This window comes from Oncorhynchus masou, chromosome 16, assembly GCF_036934945.1.
Source record: "Oncorhynchus masou masou isolate Uvic2021 chromosome 16, UVic_Omas_1.1, whole genome shotgun sequence".
In the NCBI taxonomy this organism is placed as follows: domain Eukaryota; kingdom Metazoa; phylum Chordata; class Actinopteri; order Salmoniformes; family Salmonidae; genus Oncorhynchus; species Oncorhynchus masou.
In genome coordinates this window covers 9,539,434-9,560,118 of record NC_088227.1, presented here as the reverse complement: position 1 = coordinate 9,560,118, position 20,685 = coordinate 9,539,434, and the positions used below count along the sequence as shown (strand labels likewise).

General features: G+C 42.3%; 1 protein-coding gene across 2 annotated transcripts; it reads right to left on the bottom strand.

The window, feature by feature from the left end:
* Window positions 1–7,075: 7,075 nt before the first annotated feature.
* On the bottom strand, window positions 7,076–19,645 carry LOC135557436 (claudin-20). 2 transcript variants are annotated; one of them, XM_064990692.1, is made up of 3 exons: window positions 19,573–19,645; window positions 10,902–10,956; window positions 7,076–10,350 (listed from the first exon to the last, which is right to left on the bottom strand). In XM_064990692.1, exon 3 carries the CDS (start codon window positions 10,197–10,199, stop codon window positions 9,258–9,260), a length of 942 nt encoding a protein of 313 aa, XP_064846764.1. In that variant the 5' UTR covers window positions 10,200–10,350; window positions 10,902–10,956; window positions 19,573–19,645; the 3' UTR covers window positions 7,076–9,257. The 2 variants fall into 2 exon arrangements, with proteins under 2 accessions (XP_064846764.1, XP_064846765.1); XM_064990693.1 differs by lacking the exon at window positions 19,573–19,645 and having other exon boundaries at window positions 10,902–11,005.
* Window positions 19,646–20,685: the final 1,040 nt, after the last annotated feature.

The following is a 20,685-nucleotide window of genomic DNA, read 5'->3' as shown; positions in this document are numbered from 1 at the left end:
CGACGAGCATCACAAACACCTGGAATCTTCCCCTTCAGTTGGTCTACTTTCACATGTACCGCTTCCCCAGTAATCACTCCTTTCATGGCGCCCTTATTGCATGCCTTTTCTGAATGATTTCTCTTTTTCGCAAATCTCATGGGCCGTGGCTATACGGGATACAGTTTATGTCAAATTGACTTCAAATGTTGATATTTGTTTTGCATTTTTAGCTAACCCCAACCCTTTTCCTAACCTTAACATAGTTCTGCTAGCCTGCTACATTAATTCTCCAAACCTACTGTGTAAGTTCTCCTAACCTGCTACGAAAAGTCAATTCTGACATAAGATATAGCTTTTCTAGCCAAAATCCATTACACTTGTGGTCACTGCACTGAGGTATAATCAGAACGGATCACTGCCCGAAATGTCATTTAAGTAGGTATCTTCCGCCACCATGGTGTGCTGGTTAAGTATGACAAGGTTGCTAACCTTGCTTATCTTGTATATAACCTAACTTTACTTTGGCTTTCAAAATTTGACCAAACTGATCTAATATCAAACACAGTGGCCATCGTGTCATTATTTTCAGGATTTTCTGATCGAGTCATGTAATCAGGAGATTTGTCTGATTGATGCCAGAGAGGATGAGGCGAAGCCAGTATAATAGATCCTTGGGTGTGTTATTGGGTGTGCAAAAAAGTGCATGCAATCAAGTAAGTCATGCCTCAATATTGTTTTAGATTCAAGAGGACTGCTCAGAGAATGACAGAGAGCAATGAGAAATCAGCAGTAAACATGGCTTCAACCCACGAGTGATGCAACGGGAATCTGCAGAACACCGGTAATTCCATCTGAAGGTTTTGAGCCTCTGTGTTTTCGTGTAGCCAGGTTGGATTAACTGGAGTAGCATTTATTAGGCTATACGTGCTTGTTGTTTCCTAGGATTTAATTTGGGGATTAAAGCCATATGTTCAAGAATGCATTGGAAATGTTATCGCTGAATTGTAAGAGTTCTTGGTGAGCAAGAATCCAAGATGTCCTCCAGTATCCCCACGAAAAGGAAGTTGCTCAATTAAATGTCTTCATAAAGAACAGAAACAAAAGACACATACAAACATATTTGTGTAGTGGTGGTATAAAGTATATAGGGCATCAAGTTCTCTTATACTGAATAGATGCATTTTGATTTGAATCATATAGAATTTGCTGACTCACATGTTTTTGCTTCTCTTAAATCCTCCAGTTTTAGTTGGGGTCATTCAAGATACCAAATGCTTAGGAGCAAGGATTCACTACGTTGGCATCATCATGAAATGCCCCAAGGGTGAGCAGAATCTCAATATACCACAGTGCTACAGTAAGTTAAAAAATATATATTATATGCACTGCCTTGAGAATGAAATACAGACATAGTGTAGGCAGCAAGAACATCTAAGTTTTTTCAATTTAAGATGTGTTTATTAACTGCATTCTTGGATACATTGCATGCATGGGCACTGCACAGTTATTGCTGTTGTCTGTCATAGTGGAACGTCCACAGAACTAGAATTCTATTTCTGTGGGAACATCAGACCTCAACAGAGAATTATCTTGACACTGTAGAGTTGTGGTGGTTGCAACTTGCGGTCCATTACCTCAATCCTGTTCACTGTGAGGATCTTTTCCATTGGGGCTTTCACTTCAATGCACTAAAACAGTTGATAATGGCTAACTGTTATTTGGTTTCACGCCTTTGCTTTTATGCAGAGCTTCCACAAAATGTACTGCTGGTGTTAAAATCTGTGTGATTGTATTAGTTTAGTAGACTTGTGAACACTAAGATGTATGGTGAAATCCCAAGGGATGTTATTGATGAATGAACTGGTGATGTCTTCTCATTGGTGTAATCATATGTTTGTCTACTTTTTGGATGTGCTCGGTGTGAGTCATATGGATTGAAATATATTATTATTATTATTATTAAAAAAAATTGGGGGGGGGTTAAAATGCCTAAATAATTGCTTTAATTATTATCAAAGAAAATTACAATAATAACTCTTTGGTTTCACCTAAGTATTGTTTGTAGGTGTTAGGGCTGGTAGATAATTAGGAAAACAACACAGAAGAAACGTATCTAGGGGAAAAATTACAATAAACCTTATGGCACAAAGTCAATCTAATTGGTTAATTAGATGGGCATAGCACTAAGCGAGATGAAGAACCATAAACGCTCTGTGTGTGTCAGTGTGTGTGTGTGTGTGTGTGTGTGTGTGTGTGTGTGTGTGTGTGTGTGTGTGTGTGTGTGTGTGTGTGTGTGTGTGTGTGTGTGTGTGTGTGTGTGTGAGACTCCTGGTGCTCAGCTGTTTGTGCATTGAGCTGATTTGATGCCTGAGGGAACCCACTGTAAGAGTATGTAGATTTTCGTTTGGACAAGCCTTGACTCCCAGCAGAGCCCACCGCCTGACTAGCCTCACATCACATGCTCCTATTATCTGTAGGTGTTGGAAGTCAGAGCACGGACAGACAACAAAGAGCAATATTAAAGGGAGGGAAGAAGTTTGACAGAATCTGATGATGTGCATGTTTTCTTTTGGGGGAAACTGGGGGCGTCAAGCTACTGAAACTGCTTGGAATTCAGAGGAACATAAGATTTTGAATTGAAATCACATCCTTTTATCTGGTTGTCAAAAAATTAAGTATTTGTTCCCTTCACGTATAGAATTATTTCCGTTCTTGTACAGAGAAAAAGCAGCAACTTGATTTGTTTTGCCCAGTAACAGGCTTTTTGCTTTAATGAAACACACGGCCTTTTGCTTTGTTGCACTGATCATTATGCCCATGCACATCCATTGTGTTGAGCAAGGGAGGCAGACTAGGATGTTGCAGTCATTATGTTTTGTTAAGAGTTATGTACATCCCATTCATCTTCATTGTAGGAAGCATTGGTATCTCTGACATCCTTTACGGAACAAGTTGACAACTTAACAAATTTAAAAAAAAATTTTTTTTGCAATTTTTTAGCAATTAACAATCCAAAACATTCTTAACAATTGCTCTAGTTGAAATTACTTGTGGATTGACAATCACATGGAATCATTATTTTAATAAGAACCTGATATACACAGTAAATTCACACTCATCAAAGTTATTCCCTTAATCATAATAAAGCAGACCATTCTCAAAGAGGAAAAATACATGTAAACCATATTTAATCATCAAATAGTTCATATTCCCTGTTTAAAAAGTGAAAGCACATGCATTATCAAGCATTGTTTTTAAGCATTATTCTAGAATCTAGCCTAGATATTTGTATTCCATGTTGCTAACATGAGTATCGATTGTATTGGTTCTCCGAGGCATCAAATGTATTTAGACTTTCCTCTCTGATCAGAGGCAGAATTACATTTATGATTTTTTTGGGGGGGGGAGTCAGCTGTGTGAAACAAACCCTCTCAATTCAGGAAACCTTTTCCCAGTGGAGCCATTGTACTTATTTTTGTTCTCTCACATACAGGTAGGGAAAAAACAGAGCATATGTCCTGTCAAGTGAGGGAAACACACAATGACACAAAAAACGTACAACAAAAATTCTGGATTTTTATTGCCATGATGTCTTTTTTTCAAAACAAGAGCAACACTGCAATCTAGACCTACAATCTCAGAAAAAAAGAGTTCCAAAAGGTTTTTTTGTCTGTCCCCAAAGGATAACCTTTTTTGGTTCCAGGTAGATTAGAACCCTCTGTGAAGGACACATGCTGTAAAGATTATTGGGTACAAGACCCTTTTAGCCTCACAGCTAGAGAGGGAGAGAGGGAGCTAGGGGGCTAGGCAGATAGAGGAAGGACGAGAGTGCATGTGTGTGTAACTCTGTGTGTGTGTGTGTTCAGGGGGGTGTGCAGTAAATGAGTAGTGTGCATCTAGCCGTAGCGAGGCGATAATGGGAAAGCAAAGAGGATCATTATCTCCGACAGCCTGCGCTGCCATGCACTGGCGGACTTACCATTAGGCAGAAGAGGAAATTGCCTCAGGCCTCACATCATCGCTGGGCATAAAAAATATATATAATATATATATATATATATATATATATATATATATATATATATATATATATTTTTTAAACATACTCCCCCCCCCATGCTCCGCTCGAGGCATAACCCCCCAAAAATCATACCAATCAAAATCCATCTGTTTAAGCAAGAGATGTTTTTTTGCATGGGTTGCGTCTCGATCCACCACATCCGCCACTGGTTTTAATGTCTATGATCCGACAGCCTTCCGCCACTGGTTTTAATGTCTATGATCCGACAGCCTTCTGCCACTGGTTTTAATGTCTATGATCCGACAGCCTTCCGCCACTGGTTTTAATGTCTATGATCCGCCAGCCTTCCGCCACTGGTTTTAATGTCTATGATCCGACAGCCTTCCGCCACTGGTTTTAATGTCTATGATCCGACAGCCTTCCGCCACTGGTTTTAATGTCTATGATCCGACAGCCTTCTGCCACTGGTTTTAATGTCTATGATCCGACAGCCTTCTGCCACTGGTTTTAATGTCTATGATCCGACAGCCATCCGCCATTGGTTTTAATGTCTATGATCCGACAGCCTTCCGCCACTGGTTTTAATGTCTATGATCCGACAGCCTTCCGCCACTGGTTTTAATGTCTATGATCCGACAGCCTTCCGCCACTGGTTTTAATGTCTATGATCCGACAGCCTTCCGCCACTGGTTTTAATGTCTATGATCCGCCAGCCTTCTGCCACTGGTTTTAATGTCTATGATCCGACAGCCTTCCGCCACTGGTTTTAATGTCTATGATCCGACAGCCTTCTGCCACTGGTTTTAATGTCTATTATCCGACAGCCTTCCGCCACTGGTTTTAATGTCTATGATCCGACAGCCTTCCGCCACCGGTTTTAATGTCTATTATCCGACAGCCTTCCGCCACTGGTTTTAATGTCTATGATCCGACAGCCTTCCGCCACTGGTTTTAATGTCTATGATCCGACAGCCTTCCGCCACTGGTTTTAATGTCTATGATCCGACAGCCTTCCGCCACTGGTTTTAATGTCTATGATCCGACAGCCTTCCGCCACTGGTTTTAATGTCTATGATCCGACAGCCTTCCGCCACTGGTTTTAATGTCTATGATCCGACAGCCTTCCGCCACTGGTTTTAATGTCTATGATCCGACAGCCTTCCGCCACTGGTTTTAATGTCTATGATCCGACAGCCTTCCGCCATTGGTTTTAATGTCTATGATCCGACAGCCTTCCGCCACTGGTTTTAATGTCTATGATCCGACAGCCTTCCGCCACTGGTTTTAATGTCTATGATCCGACAGCCTTCCGCCACTGGTTTTAATGTCTATGATCCGACAGCCTTCCGCCACTGGTTTTAATGTCTATGATCCGACAGCCTTCCGCCACTGGTTTTAATGTCTATGATCCGACAGCCTTCCGCCACTGGTTTTAATGTCTATGATCCGACAGCCATTCGCCATTGTTTTAATGTCTATGATCCGACAGCCTTCCGCCACTGGTTTTAATGTCTATGATCCGACAGCCATTCGCCATTGTTTTAATGTCTATGATCCGACAGCCTTCCGCCACTGGTTTTAATGTCTATGATCCGACAGCCTTCCGCCACTGGTTTTAATGTCTATGATCCGACAGCCTTCCGCCACTGGTTTTAATGTCTATGATCCGACAGCCTTCCGCCACTGGTTTTAATGTCTATGATCCGACAGCCTTCCGCCACTGGTTTTAATGTCTATGATCCGACAGCCTTCCGCCACTGGTTTTAATGTCTATGATCCGACAGCCATTCGCCATTGTTTTAATGTCTATGATCCGACAGCCACTCGCCACTGTGGTGGAAGGTGGCCGACCTTCAGCGGTGTTTGTCAAACCAGGAGACATCATGAAAATCATCTTCTCACAAAAACATCTGTGGTTTCCGAGCAGTTTGGGCTACACACTAATATGGCCTCTATGGAATGATGAAACTCACGAACACTATGGTGTTTTCCATTTTGCTCTACCCCGTAAGTGTCACGGGACTCGTCTGAAGGTAACCCGGTACCTGGCCAAAAAAGTAATGGAAAAAGTTTACGGGTAATTCCACAGTAAATCTTTTTTTTTCTCTGATGTTTCTTATATCTTTCAGACATAGGACAGACATTTAAAAACATACACTGAGTGAGAGAAAAAAAAACATTTAAGGACACCTGCTCTTTCCATGACATATTTTGACCAGGTGAATCCAGGTGAAAGCTATGAAAGTTAAATCCACTTCAATCCGTGTAGATGAAGGGGAGGAAACAGGTTAAAGAAGGATTTTTAAGCCTTGAGACAATTGAGACCTGGATTGTGCAACTCAATATTAGGAGCTGGGAATCGTTTTGATACTTTTTTTACGATCTGTTTTTCTATGGGGCTGCAGGGTAGCCTAGTGGTTAGAGCGGTGGACTAGTAACCCCGAGCTGACAAGATACAAATCTGTTGTTCTGCCCCAGAACAGGCAGTTAACCCACTGTTCCTAGGCCGTCATTGAAAATAAGAATTTGTTCTTATTTAAGTAAAGGTAATATAAATAAAAAATATGTATGAATCTGTTATTCAATGTGTTTCTGTTGGCTAGTAGCAGTAAGGCTATTTAAAAAATATATATAAAGACCCTACAAGGGGTCTTTAAAATTCCAATTCAAATAGATAAATGATCCTTGGTATGAACATGTCAACCATCTTAAAACAATTCCATATTTTAGCTTAGTAGAAACCAAGCCTGGGCCCTTTGACTCTGGGGGGATACAAATACACATTTCTTTAGTAAAAAAGACAGATGCTGCTGATAATACTGCTCTCGTCGTCAAGGCAGAGGACATGTATGTGTAGCCCATGTACAGTGCCTATAGAAAGTCTACACCTCCTTGAAATTTTTTCACATTTTGTTGCAAAAAAAAAATATATATATATATGTATGTATTTTGTGTAGATCAATTTATATATATATATATATATATATATATATATATATATATATATATATATATATATATATATATATATATATCTCAATTGATCTACACAAAATACTCCATAATGTCAAAGTGAAAAGACAATTCTACACATTTTGTACAAAATAATCAAACTTAAATAACTCAAATATAGTCGTTGCATTAGTATTCACCCCCTTTGTTTAGGAAAAACCTTAATCAGTAGAATTTGGCTTAACAAATCACATAAATCACATAAATTATTTCACTCACTCTGTGTGAAATAATAGGGGTTGGCATGATTTTTGAATGACTAACCCTTCCTATGTCCCCCATACATACAACATCTCTAAGGTCCCTCAGTCAAGTATTGAATTTCAAGCACAGATTAAACTACAAAGACCAGGGAGCTTTTCGAAAGCCTCATTTAAAAAATGAGTGAGTGGTAGATGGCTGTGATGGGAGAAAACGTAGGATGGATCAACAACATTGTAGTGACTCCACAATAATGACCTAAATGACAGTGAAAAGAGGAATACAAATAAACAGAATAAAAATATTGCAAAACATGCATATGTATGCAACAAAGTACTACAGTAATACTGCCAAAAAACGAGGCAAAGGAAGGAAAGTTTTGGCCTAAATGCAAAACCTTATGTTTGGGGCAAATCCAACACAACACATCACTTGAGTAACTGTCTCCTTATTTTCAAGTATGGTGGTGACTGCATCATGGTATGGGTATGCTTGACATCTGGGGTGTTTTTCAGGAGGAAAAGAAATGGGATGGAGCTAAGCACAGGAAAAATCAAGGAATATTAATGTTTACATCTTATGTAATAAAAAATAAAACATTACAGAGCATTTTGTGTGGATTTTTTTGTCAACAATTACATCCATTATAATCCGACTTTGTAACACAATCAAATGTGCAGAAATCCTAGGGGTTGTCGTCTTTCTATAGACACTGTATCTGATTTTGCTTGGATAAAAAGATTGTCATGTCATACTCTTTTTGTCCAGACAGCATCAGATACATGGGTTACATATAGGAAGACAGAGGGGCGCTGTTTTGCTCGCTCGGACGCTTTCTCTGGTAAGATCGTTTTAGCCACTTGCTAATTTAAAGGAAAGTTGGTGTGCGCACTGTACACTTTTCGGATGCTGGAATTATTTTGGATGAACGTGCGAATGGACCCTACTAAGCGATTTGTTTGACAATCAGATGGAAACATCATGACTGGTTGTGTTCATCGCACATTAAAAGGTCATACATTTTTACAGTTAAAATTACAGTAGAGGGGCTCAGACTGGCCTCTGCCTGGGGCCTCCAAATCACCTGGTGCCATGTACCTTGTGCTCCTCCAAGATGGACTGGATGTGTGTGTGTGGTATTGGTGGGAATCTGAACTCCCTTTTCATTTCTTTAGTCTTCTGTAATTCTCCTTTACAAACAGTTGAAGTTCTACAAACACATTTTAGGCACATGCTTTGGTAGCTTCGTTTTGGTAACTACTCTCCATTCCACTGCATTATTTAACAAGCTACAGATCATTTAACGAGCTGCATTATTTAACAAGCATGCTAAGAAGGCTGAATATCAATCAGTCTGTTTGTCTTTTGAAAATAGGATTGAGTATGATTATTTTAATCTCACAAGGCAAATGGGGTCTAAGAGATGCAAGCTTGCAAAGAACATCTTCGCTTTTCAGACACATCAACGCTACTCAATTAAACGTCTATTCCAAGTTGGTTCAATGTAATTTCATTGAAATGACATGGAAACAATGTTTATTCAACCAGTGTGTGCCCAGTGGGAACTTACTATGCAAAAGTAATGATGTCATATTATTAGCAGCTAATTATCATCAGCAATGTTTTCCCATTGAAACCCTTTGGTATGGAAAAGCCTCCGAGTCCGTTTCTAAAGGAACTTGTCACAGGATATACAATACTTGTGCTGCACTTGTGCATTTTTATGACACCTCTCCTCTACCCTACCCTTGTGTCTTTCCGCCCACCACAGCAGCAGTCAAGGAGGCATTTACCTCAGGATTCTGGATCCACAAGCTGCCTTTCTCCAAGACTTTGGGAATACCTTTACTGCTTGCGCTTGCAGTAGCAAGAGAGAAGAGATGAGAGGAGGCGATAAGGCTGTCAAAGTCATTACCTTCCTCCTTCCTCACCCTTTTTTTCTCTCCTCCACTCTCTCCCTCTCACAAAGGCAGCCAGTAGATTGGCCGCAGGATTCTCCCTCCACCCCACTAACAATAGCAGGGTTTAGGGATAAAACATATTAAACATAGTCCTGCAGGCTGTAGCCAGCCCGGGCGTCTTTTGGAGGGACTCTGGATGGAGAGTAGAACTGTTGCGTTCCCTTGTCTTCATGTAGAGGCTTCTCCTGTAGAGGCTCCTCCTGCTGGATTTCGTCAGCTTCGTGGGCCTCATCCTGGGGCCCTTTGTCACCCCGTTGAAGCTGCTCGCGGCTTGACTGCTCATTAGGAGACGTCTGCTGTTCAAAGTCCTTCTGCCCCCGTTGCAGTTGCTCCCGCAGTATCAGGTCACGCTGGAGCTGGTCACGCTGTACTTGCTCCTGGTTTATCTGCTGCTGCAGTAGTTTGTCAGGAAAGGTGGTAGAGGTGGATGTCGACGTATAATCCAACTGCCCCTCTCTTTTCCCGGGACACGACAAACAAAAGATGACCCCACCGGCCAGCAGTAGGCCGGCAGAGACAAAGGTCACGTACACGGCCCCCCCAGGTTCGTATTTACTGCTCTCGGGTACGTTGGAGTCCAGGAAGGTAGTGATTACCTCGTTAGTGAACCAGGAAGCGGGCACCAAGCAGAGGATGCCAGCCAAGATGAAGCAACCCCCCGCCCCGATGGCCGCGTGTCCCTTTGCCCGGTGACTGCCCCCCCAGCGGGTACATTTGAGCCCCAGGGCAGCGAGACAGAGGCCAAGGCAAGCCATCATGCACGACAGAACCATTGTCGTCCGGGCGGTCTGCAGGTAGGCGGGCAGCGACAGCACGGAGTACTTCAAGGTGCAGCTGAACACGCCGGTGCTGTACCAGGTGCAGTCCATCCACAGCCCCTGCATCTGGGAGATGGCAGTCATGATGTTGGAGCCCACGTCGGCACTCACCTTCCAGTTGGGCAGCAGCGTGGCCACAGTGGCGCCCAGGACGCCCAGCAGCGCCAGGGCAAAGGCGAGGATCTGCATGGCGGAGGACGCCATCGGCGAGTTGCGAGTCTCCTCCTCTCCGGCACAGCGGCACCCTCACCTTGCGGTGGCCTGAGCCTGGCTCCTTGGCTCCGTCTCTCCCTATCGCCCTGGTGCAGGCGCGGGTCCTGACAGCAGATAATTCCTCAGTGCAGGCTCCAGTGGGCTGTGATAAAAAGCGAAATGAGAATTGAACTGAGCGAGCAAGCGTGACGATCAGACGGATGAGGCACAAGGGCTGGTAATGTGGGGAGAGGAGACTGCGCTTTGCTCTTTTTTTCTCCTTCTTTTGAAGGGAGAAGCCTGTGTGAGGGTGCTTTCTGTTTGCCTGCATTTTGACTCTGCATCCCTGGCTTTGTGTGACTAAGTTTTGTGGTGTTCATTTAAAGGCTCAATTATGTGCATTTAAAGCTGCAGTGTCCTTCCTCTGAAAGTAGGTTACTTTCTTTTTTACAGCAAGCAGCTAGTTTACGTCACTTCAGCTGTCAGGTAAATGCTGGTTCTATACAAAAATGGAATATACAATATTTCTAATTGAAACATGCTTAAGCTATTTCTTGTAAAATAATGTGTAATTTCTTAAATTCTTTACTCTTGTCTTCTTTATGTTAGTGACGTTCTGACATTGATGCTAATGTAAATGCGTTGTTAAAGTGAATAAGTGCATAGTTTGTCTGTAATGCAGTGTTTGAGGAAAAAAACAAAAAACATCCTTACCTTTTGTGTGTCTTGGACAGCGTGCCATGATGCGTCAGTCTCTTCTCAATGTTGTCTGGGCACAAAAGAGAGAAAAAAACATAACAATAAAATAGCGTGAGCAGCTTAGCGATTCGCACTTCCTCCTTCCATCTCCTTAGCAACAGAACATACAATTCCATCCTTTTCAGTGTCCCAATAAAAGACGTGCCAGCCACACATCCTTGTTGCCTTTGAGCTACAGCACCACTAAGGAGAACTGAGTGGTGGACTGAGAGAAATGTGGTGTGAGAGTGGTTAAAGAACTAGACTAGACTAGACTAACCTGAAGGTCATTGATTCAGATCAAGCTAATGTCCTCTCAGCAAATGGGCAGCCTGGGAATGTGATTAAAGACCGTAATAAGCTAATATTTTTCATCACGGCTTATTTGAATGTCTGACTGAAATGAGCAGTTCAAGATTTGTTGGTGTTCCTTTTAATTGGTTCAATATATCATTTAGACACCCGAGAGTTTTGAGGTTTGATTTGACATTGGTGCTCGCTTGGTGGTGGCTTTGTGTGTTTCGACAATCGTCACTCAGAGCACAATAGAAACCGACTGATGACAAAGACCTACATCCCCATCCTTTTGCCCTGCAGCCGAGACGAAGGTGTCGCCCTTCAAGTGACCGCATGAACTATGGCCGAATGCAATGCACAGATAAGACTGTGAACAGCCCCCTCCTTTTGTGGCGATCGAACACACACAGCAGTATCCCAACAACAGTTACACAACCTTTCCTCATAGTAATCCTATGTCTATATATTCACACACTGTGACACCAAAAAGAAAGTACCCTAACGTAGCAGCAGCTGACCAAATGAAGTGCACTACATAGGGAATAGGATGCCATTTGGGAAGCAGAGAAATATAAATGTTCCTACCTTCTCCCCAGGCCCCTATCAGACTCCCCCCCCACACACACACACACACACTTCAATTCTCTGTCCTGTGCGGGGAGAAAGACTACATTAATTTGAAAAATAGGAAAATATCACTGGAAGAGAAGAGATCATTTGACCTTAGCCAGTCCATGTATTCCCATTAGCCCATTACATTATCTGTTCCAGACCGGTGATGGCAGGTACCGTAGCAGGGAGGGAGTGTGGAGAGTAAATGCCACTGTGATCATTACCACAGCTGTAGTCCTCATTAGGAGACCCCTAGCTCTATTTATGCATCCATCCATTCCTCAAGGGACACACCTCCTCTATGTCCCACCACCACCCTACTCCCGAGAACAGCAGCATCCGGAGGTGAATGACCGCAGGTGTGGGTTTTAATGGACCCCCTAGAGTCGATGTCCGCGCCCCCACGGAAATTGAATAAAGCATAATAAAATACAAAAAAATCCCCATAAAAATCTATCTGTTTAAGCTAGAGATGGGCTGCGTCTCAATCCACCACATCCGCCGATGTCGTCCATCTGCATCTGCGGTGAAAGGTGGCAGAGCTGCAGCGGTGTTTGTCAGACTATGAGACATCTCGAAAATCGGTCTTCTCACGAACATGTCTGTAACATCCGAACTGTTTGGCCTACAAACTATTATGACCCCTCTATGGAAGGATGACACTCTCATGAACACGATGGTGTTCCACGATCCCCACAAGCGTCACGTCTGATGTCGGTACCGCTGAACTGCCAACTTCTGTCTGTAGTGTCCGACTCTCGCAAGTCCGTACGGGAGTCGCAGCGATGGGACAAAACTGAAACTACCAATTTGAATATCACGAAAATTGGGGCAAAAAAGGGGTAAAAAAATAAATCAATAAAATAAACATTTATGAAAGTAGTTTAGTGTTTAAAAAAGGGGATAAATATGTGTACAATATACAATTGAAGTCGGAGGTTTACATACACTTAGGTTGGAGTCATTAAAACTTGTTTTTCAACCACTCCACTAATTTCTTTTTAACAAACTACAGTTTTGGCAAGTCAGTTAGGACATCTACTTTGTGCATGACACAAGTAATATTTCCAACGATATTTTACGGACAGATTATTATCAGGAGGAATGGGCCAAAATGTACTCAACTCATTGTGGGAAGCTTGTGGAAAGCTATCCAAAATGTTTGACCCAAGTTAACCAATTTAAAGGCAACGCTACCAAATACTAATTGAGTGTATGTAAACTTCTGACCCACTGGGAATGTGATGAAAGAAATAAAAGCTGAAATAAATCATTCTCTCTACTATTATTCTGACATTTCACATTCTTAAAATAAAGTGGTGATCCTAACTCATCTAAGACGGGTAATGTTTTAACTAGGATTAAATGTCAGGAATTGTGAAAAACGGAGTTTAAATGTATTTGGCTAAGGTGTATGTAAACTTCCGACTTCAAATGTACATAAATAATTTCCTCATCTTTTTTATATCTCTCAGATATAGGACAGACACTTCAAAACAAACTTCCTTTCAATATAATTTTTGGACAATTTGTTTTTCCATGTATGAATAATATCTGCAATATGTTTCTATAGGCTAATAGCAGTAAGGCCAAATTCAATGTTTCATCAAATATATATATATTTTTTTTCTTTTTTGGGGGGGGGGGGGGGTACCTAAATGAGTCCTAAAATTCTAAATCAAATAGCTAGATCATCCTTGGAATGAGCAACTTAAAACAATTCCATAGGTTAGCTTAGTAGAACCCTCCCTCCCGCCCCCCCGGCTTAGACTCTGGTTGGAGGACCAACTTTGGGCCTCCTGCCTCAAACAGAAAGTCACATTGAAGTCATTAAAATTGTAGAATTGTAACCTTTGTATATGTGTGTGTGTGTGTGTGTGTGTGTGTGTGTGTGTGTGTGTGTGTGTGTGTGTGTGTGTGTGTGTGTGTGTGTGTGTGTGTGATGTGAGAGGACATGACAGGCTATTAAAAGCATGCAGTTCCATATATTTATCCCTTCTCCTTCCGGGCACCGAAGTTGGGCTTGATACAGAGCCTGTCTACCGAAAGTCAAATGAAAAACAGTCGTGAATTTTACATGCTGCATGCATCGCACTACTACTGTGTGCCATATTCCTTTGTAAAAAAACTGTATGGTCTTTTACTACCCAAATATGGTCATGTCATGAATGGAAAAAAGTAATAAAGAGCTCTTTAAGACCTGACCAGATAATGTTTTGTCATCATTATTTACATGAATATTACTGGTACTCTTGGGAATTACTTCTAGCCTGTTGTCTCATTATTGCACATGACATGAGTCAATGAGACTGGAAAGAAATTAATTTCTCAAAAATACAGACTTGGATTTGGAGTTGTCATCTAAAATGTGTTTCTTCCCAAGGCAGTATACTGTATGGAATTCTCCTCCATTATGTTGCCAAGAGTTTACTAAGTACGCAGGCAGGCAAGGTCATGTAGTTTCCCAAGAGTAACTCTAAGGAGAGTAACTCTAAGTAAACATCTACTAATGCAACACCGCTACAAGGTGAACAGAACGTTTATATTAATATTATGTGATATCTGTGGTTAATAGAATATTTTTAATAAACTCCTTTTGATAGATATTGACTATATGAGCAGACTATAAAGTCCTTTACCAGCCTAGCCCTTTGAGTGTGTAGTGTAGTGTATTTGATGCATGTTTAGCCTGGGCTGCGAGGGGAGCGTGGGAAGAAGAGGGCCGAATCCCAAATGGCACCATATTCACTTTATAGTGCACTGCCTTTGACCAGAACCCTGGTCAAAAGTAGTGCACTATAAAGTGAGTAGGGTGTCATTTGGGACACAGAGGAAGAGGGAGATGGGAACCAAGGCAACTCTCAGTAGAGCAGTGTTATTCTAGGTCTATTGCATGGCCTCCACTAAGTGGAGAAGTAGCTGCTGATGTGTAGGCTAGTTTTCGAAAGGAACATTCTACTATTCCTTGTTTACTTTTCCCTCCCATCATTCCTATGGGACAGTAGTAATGTGTTGTTCTGAGGAGATGTTGTTAGGGATGGATGAAAATATACAGAATGGGGCCTCCCGAGTGGCGCAGCGATCTAAGGCAATTCATCGTAGTGCTTGAGGCATCACTACAGACCGAGTTCGAGACCTGGAGACCCATTTGGCCCAGCGTCGTCCGGGTTAGGGAAGGTCTGGCTGGCCAGGATGTCCTTGTCCCATCGCGCTCTAGCGACTCCTTGTGGCGGGCCGGGTGCATGCACGCTGACTCCAGTCGCCAGTTGTACGGTGTTTCCTCCGACACATTGGTGCTTCTGGGTTAAGCGAGCAGTGCGGCTTGGCAGGGTCGTGTATCAGAGGACGCATGGCTCTTGTCTTTCTGCATCAGTGTTCTAGAGTTAGTTTCTTTTAGGCTATCGATGTGTCCGATGCCGCCCTTCATCTCTGATTCTCTGATTCTGCAGTGTGGTCTCAATGAAATGATCCAATGATGAAATGATCCATAAATCTTGAAGCAGCATCGTGTTTCCCAATCAATCTGAAATGGACAGCTCACAGCGCTGAAAGTAGGCAAGTTTGAATAGGCATAATACATTAAAACCGTCTTCATTTTAATTCAACTTTACTAAACAACCAGAGGGTCTTGTGTTGGAGCCTACATGTATTTCTTCTTATTTAAGATGGGCCCACCTGTCTAACAGATGATGTTAGGCCATAGCCTGAAATATCCATAGGTTTGTCGTTGATTTCCTCCATCCACCATCCACTCTTTTAAACAGGCTACCTCTGTGTCAGTGAAGGGATGTTAAGTTAAAACCATCGAATGGAGGCAGTGTGCGGGGGGAAAAAAAATGCAAAAAGCACAGCCCTACCCCTTGTTTGCTTAAGATTTTGAAGCAAAGAAAACATCCGATTATATAATAAAATGTATAATAGTTGGATTTTTGCACAATCTGATTGGGTGGGCCTGGCTCCCCAGTGGGTGGGCCTGTATAGACATGCCTACACCCCCTGTTATAACAGTACATCGACGGGACAGTAGGGTAGAAAGTTACAAGTTCCTCGGCGTACACATCACGGACAAACTGAATTGGTCCACCCACACATACAGCGTGGTGAAGAAGGCGCAGCAGTGCCTCTTCAACCTCAGGAGGCTGAAGAAATTCAGCTTGTCACCAAAAGCACTCACAAACCTTTACAGATGCACAATCGAGAGCATCCTGTCAGGCTGTATCACCGACTGGTACGGCAACTGCTCCGCCCACAACCGTAAGGCTCTCCAGAGGGTAGTGAGGTCTGCACAACGCATCACCGGGGGCAAACTACCTGCCCTCCAGGACACTTACACCACCCGATGTCACAGGAAGGCCATAAAGATCATCAAGGACAACAACCACCCGAGCCACTGCCTGTTCACCCCGCTATCATCCAGAAGGCGAGGTCAGTACAGATGCATCAAAGCAGGGAGCGAGAGACTGAAAAACAGCTTCTATCTCAAGGCCATCAGACTGTTAAACAGCCATCCCTAACATTGAGTGGCTGCTGCCAACATACTGTCTCAACTCCAGCCACTTTAATAATGGAAAATTGATGTAAAAAAAAGTATCACTAGCCACTTTAAACAATGCCACTTAATATAATGTTTCATACCCTACATTACTCATCTCATATGTATATACTGTACTCAATACCATCTACTGCATCTTGCCATCTTTATGTAATACATGTATCACTAGCCACTTTAAACAATGCCACTTTTATGTTTACATACCCTACATTATTCATCTCATATGTATATACTGTACTCGATACCATCTACTGCATCTTGCCTATGCCGTTCTGTACCATCACTCATTCATATCTTTATGTACATATTCTTCATTCCTTTACACTTGTGTGTATAAGGTAGTTGTTGTGGAATTGTTAGGTTAGATTACTCGTTGGTTATTACTGCATTGTCAGAACTAGAAGCACAAGCATTTCACTACATCTGCTAACCATGTGTATGTGACAAATAACATTTGATTTGATTTACTTTGGTCCACAATGCTGTATTCTAGGAACAAGCTATAAAATACCAGAGAAATACGTTGCTCCGATACATGTGGGAATATCATTGTTTAGTTTATTTGACATTCAGAGGCTGAGCTACAACCTTCTATAGCCGAGGAGACAAAAAATACACTTGGGAAGTAATCTAATTCTGTCACTATCAATTGATTAAGCTATTCCCTTTCTGTACAATAGAAGATATTTAAACCCAAGGCATCTTTTAGGAAAACACTTGTGACCTTCTCTCGTTGGGTTAAGCCACGGAAGAAGAGTAGCCAGCATTTGAAGCGTACATTTTTCTGCGTCGGTAGGCCTACTCAGGCCTGCCCAGACAAACTTTTGAAAGTACCATGCTCAGATTCCTAATGTATAATGTCTCAGATGTAATTATTTGCGAACAGGGACCATTCAGTTGGAAACAAGACTTGCTGATTTGGCATCGGAGAAATATGATAAGATGAACACATAGGCCTATCTCTCTGTCCTTTCTTAGCCTGTAATTTCGGTCATTTGTGTGGTAGTTTCTGCTAATATGTCAAATTATATAGATTTTCATGAAATGTTTATAAAAGTAAAAATTTTCTCGGACCTGCAAGTACGATGATAGATTCATGCAATGCTTTTACTATAAAGGAGTTTTTCCCACCCTCTACTCTTGTCCATGGTGGTCTGCAAATCCTTAACCATCGGGCCCACAGCCCTGTGCACTATCAAAAGGATTGTGTTGCCATATGCTGCTTGCAGGACGAAGAACAGTTTCTAAAACTGCATACAGTATCTAAGGTTCTGGTCTATACTAGGAGTGAGGCAAAATGGTAGACATGTTCTCTGCTATCCACTTTGTTTTAATTATTACTTTGGGTACAGAGGAGGGTCACTTGGTTTGTTTCAAGCTTTCAGGGGGTGTTAATGTAAATATATATATTGCTGACAGGAGAGCCATCCATTTTCTCCGTGCAACCCTTATTATAAATAATGTTCACTTCCTTATTGCTCTTCCCATTATTTCTCTTTACCGTGTACTCATCTAAGATTCATAATGTTTAATGATGGAGGATGAGCATAACTGAGGACTATGGTTTGGCAGAGACAGACTGTTGGCAGTTATTCTGTTGGCACTTCCGAAGAGGAATACAATTTCAAAGCCAGAGGTACACTTCTGTAATGATGGTGTAGAAGGGGGCCCTACCCAGAATTCTTTTAAAATTAAAATAAATATTATTAATGTGAAATGGCAAGCACGATTCCAACATTTTCATTGCCCGTTTGTTTGAAGTCTTTTTTTATTTTTTTATTTAAGAAATGTTGAAATTGGTCACAGCCAAATCATTTTTATAGGCTTGTAATGAAGATACTGCAACGTTTAGTCTGGTATTAATTACAAGTTTCGGTTCTGCTTGTTGTTCTCTCTTTAAAGCCTTGTTCATACAAGCACATAAAAACTGTGTTGAGCTCATTCAGCAAATGTATTTCCAAAGGGAAAAGTTATGAGCAGGAGACTAACAAAGACCTATTGAAGTATTTTAGCTAAGAGACAAATGCAAGAAACATATTTTCTTCTTAGATATCCTTTTATGTGCAGGCCTTATGGTCTGGTGGTCTAGGCACATGTATGCAACCCTGGAGACTGGGATTCAATACCTGTCTCCACCCTTCCTAATCTATCTCCCCTGCTGTTTCTGATCTAAAATGCCCTAAAAATATATATTATTAGAAATCCCGTTATGATTACTGAATTTACTGATGTTTGCTGGGATGACAAGCTGTCCAGCAATGAGAAATATTGCATTGGAGTGCTGTTCTAATATTCATTTGCGATACTCGGCAACTAGGCTATTTGTTGCTTTCCATTTTCATTGCTAAACTACCCCCAGTCTCAGATGAAGTAGGAATAGCAAAACTCCGCAGCAAGAGAAGGGGGAAAAGGTCACTTCTTATGTAATAAGGATGAACTAAAGGCATTAAGCCTTATCACCCTATCGCAGTAGACAGAACACCAGGTGAAATGGGATATCTGAGTTGAGAGTTCATTCCATAGACTGAAATATTTAAGTATGAGCAGCCAGTATACTGACTACAGCCTGGAAGAAGCAACCCTCCCAAAATCATCAAACAGACAGGAACATAAAACATCTATTTACTCCCACAGTCAAGAGGCAATGCCCTCACTATTACCTGCCAGCAGTTGAGTTGACGCTGTGTTTTATCACCAGTGAGGCATCACCGTGAAATTATTAACGGCAGCTTCCTAAGGTAACTGACTGTTTTTGCACAGCATGTACAATCAATGTGGATGGTTAAATAACTAGGTGTTTAGAAATTCTATTCTCGCTGAAAAATGTCATTCGTTGCCATGACATCGGAGTAATGGAATGATGAGGGGAAAAGATGGAACCCATTTCCGGCTACCTGATTGGACAAGCCATAATAAGGACGGTACATGAGCTGCGATGGAAAGTGCAAATAAACAAGCTGTCGACAAAGTTATTAGAACGAGGATCGTGTAAATCTATCGGGTGTTACTCGACATGTCCAAGTTGCTAACAGATGTGCTCGTGTACACAAACTGTCACCCATAGACATATCTCAGTCCAACTGTAGATTACTGTCGCTAGATGTGGTCCATATTATCTAACGGAAGTCTACCTATTGCGTTGTAATCAGTCTCGCATGACGAGAGAAGAAAGAAGGAAACACTTACCGCTATTCTATCCATCCAGTGGTCATCCATCCATCCGTGTCTGAGAGATTTGCAGACACACACACACACACACGTGTATGTGAGTATGTCAGGTCAGCGAGTGCTAGTTGAGTTTTGAACAAAGAAAAAAATATTCTGAGTTGCTGAATTTCCTCTTTTCACTTCAGTTTGCTCCTCAATTCATGCACCTCGGCGAGGTAGCAGCAGAGTTCCCTTCCCTTTACGCTGTAGGTCCAGGAGGCCCCAGGAGGATCCCAGTCATATCATGGATGAATGGCAGGAGGCAGGAGTCGGCTGATCCACTGATGGCTGAAGAGACCCAGCTGTGTTGGAGCGTGCCAGAGAGCAGAGCACACCTGCCTGCCTGTCTGTGGGTCTTCCGCTGCAGTCTTTGTGGAACGGCAATCCCCCTCTATTGGTCTGGGCAGAGAAAAGAGCACGAGGCTGGCAGACAAGAGAGTCTAGTGGTACTGTAGTAGGCAGGCAGAGGGAGTTTTGAGAGGAGAAAGTGGAGGAGGTGGTGGACCAGGCACTGCCTTCAACAGTTTGTCAGTTCAGAGGAGCTGCTGACAGTGGGCTGTGGTATCTGTGGAGCCCAGCCTCCAGTCCTCCTGCACTCTGCCCCCAGAGATAGATCTAAATTCAGCCATTCCCCATTCCTCTGTCATCCACTCCTTCTTTAATCCACCCACTGCCGAGACCAGCATTTACTTCTTTTCCAACACAGCTTCTCTTCCAAGGCCTTTTTCTTGTGAAGAGTAAGCAGTAGGCAGGCTGAAGTGTGTTTCCTCTCTCCTCAAGGCTGCCAGGCGGCAGTGTGGCAGTATGTTCAGTGGTGGAGGCTCATGTTGAATTTATGTGTGTGTGTGTGTGTGAAGTAGGCTGTGTTTATGGCCCTTCACAAAAGGTGTTACTGTGGCAACAGGAACTGAACCGGCTTGCCATCACACACAGCCTCCTGTTTTCCCTTTAAAGCAATCTGTTTCGCACATACCTTAAACCTCTCCATCTCCTGAGTGTGTGTCTTAGTTTCGTGTGTGTGGTCTCCATCTCGTGTGTGTGTATGTGTGTGTGTGTGTCTATTCTCCTGTCTGTCTATCCGTCCGCATGTCT

What these genes read in the sequence shown, in the direction of transcription:
- LOC135557436 (XM_064990692.1), bottom strand. Translation starts at nt 10,199, where the DNA reads ATGGCGTCCTCCGCCATGCAGATCCTCGCCTTTGCCCTGGCGCTGCTG.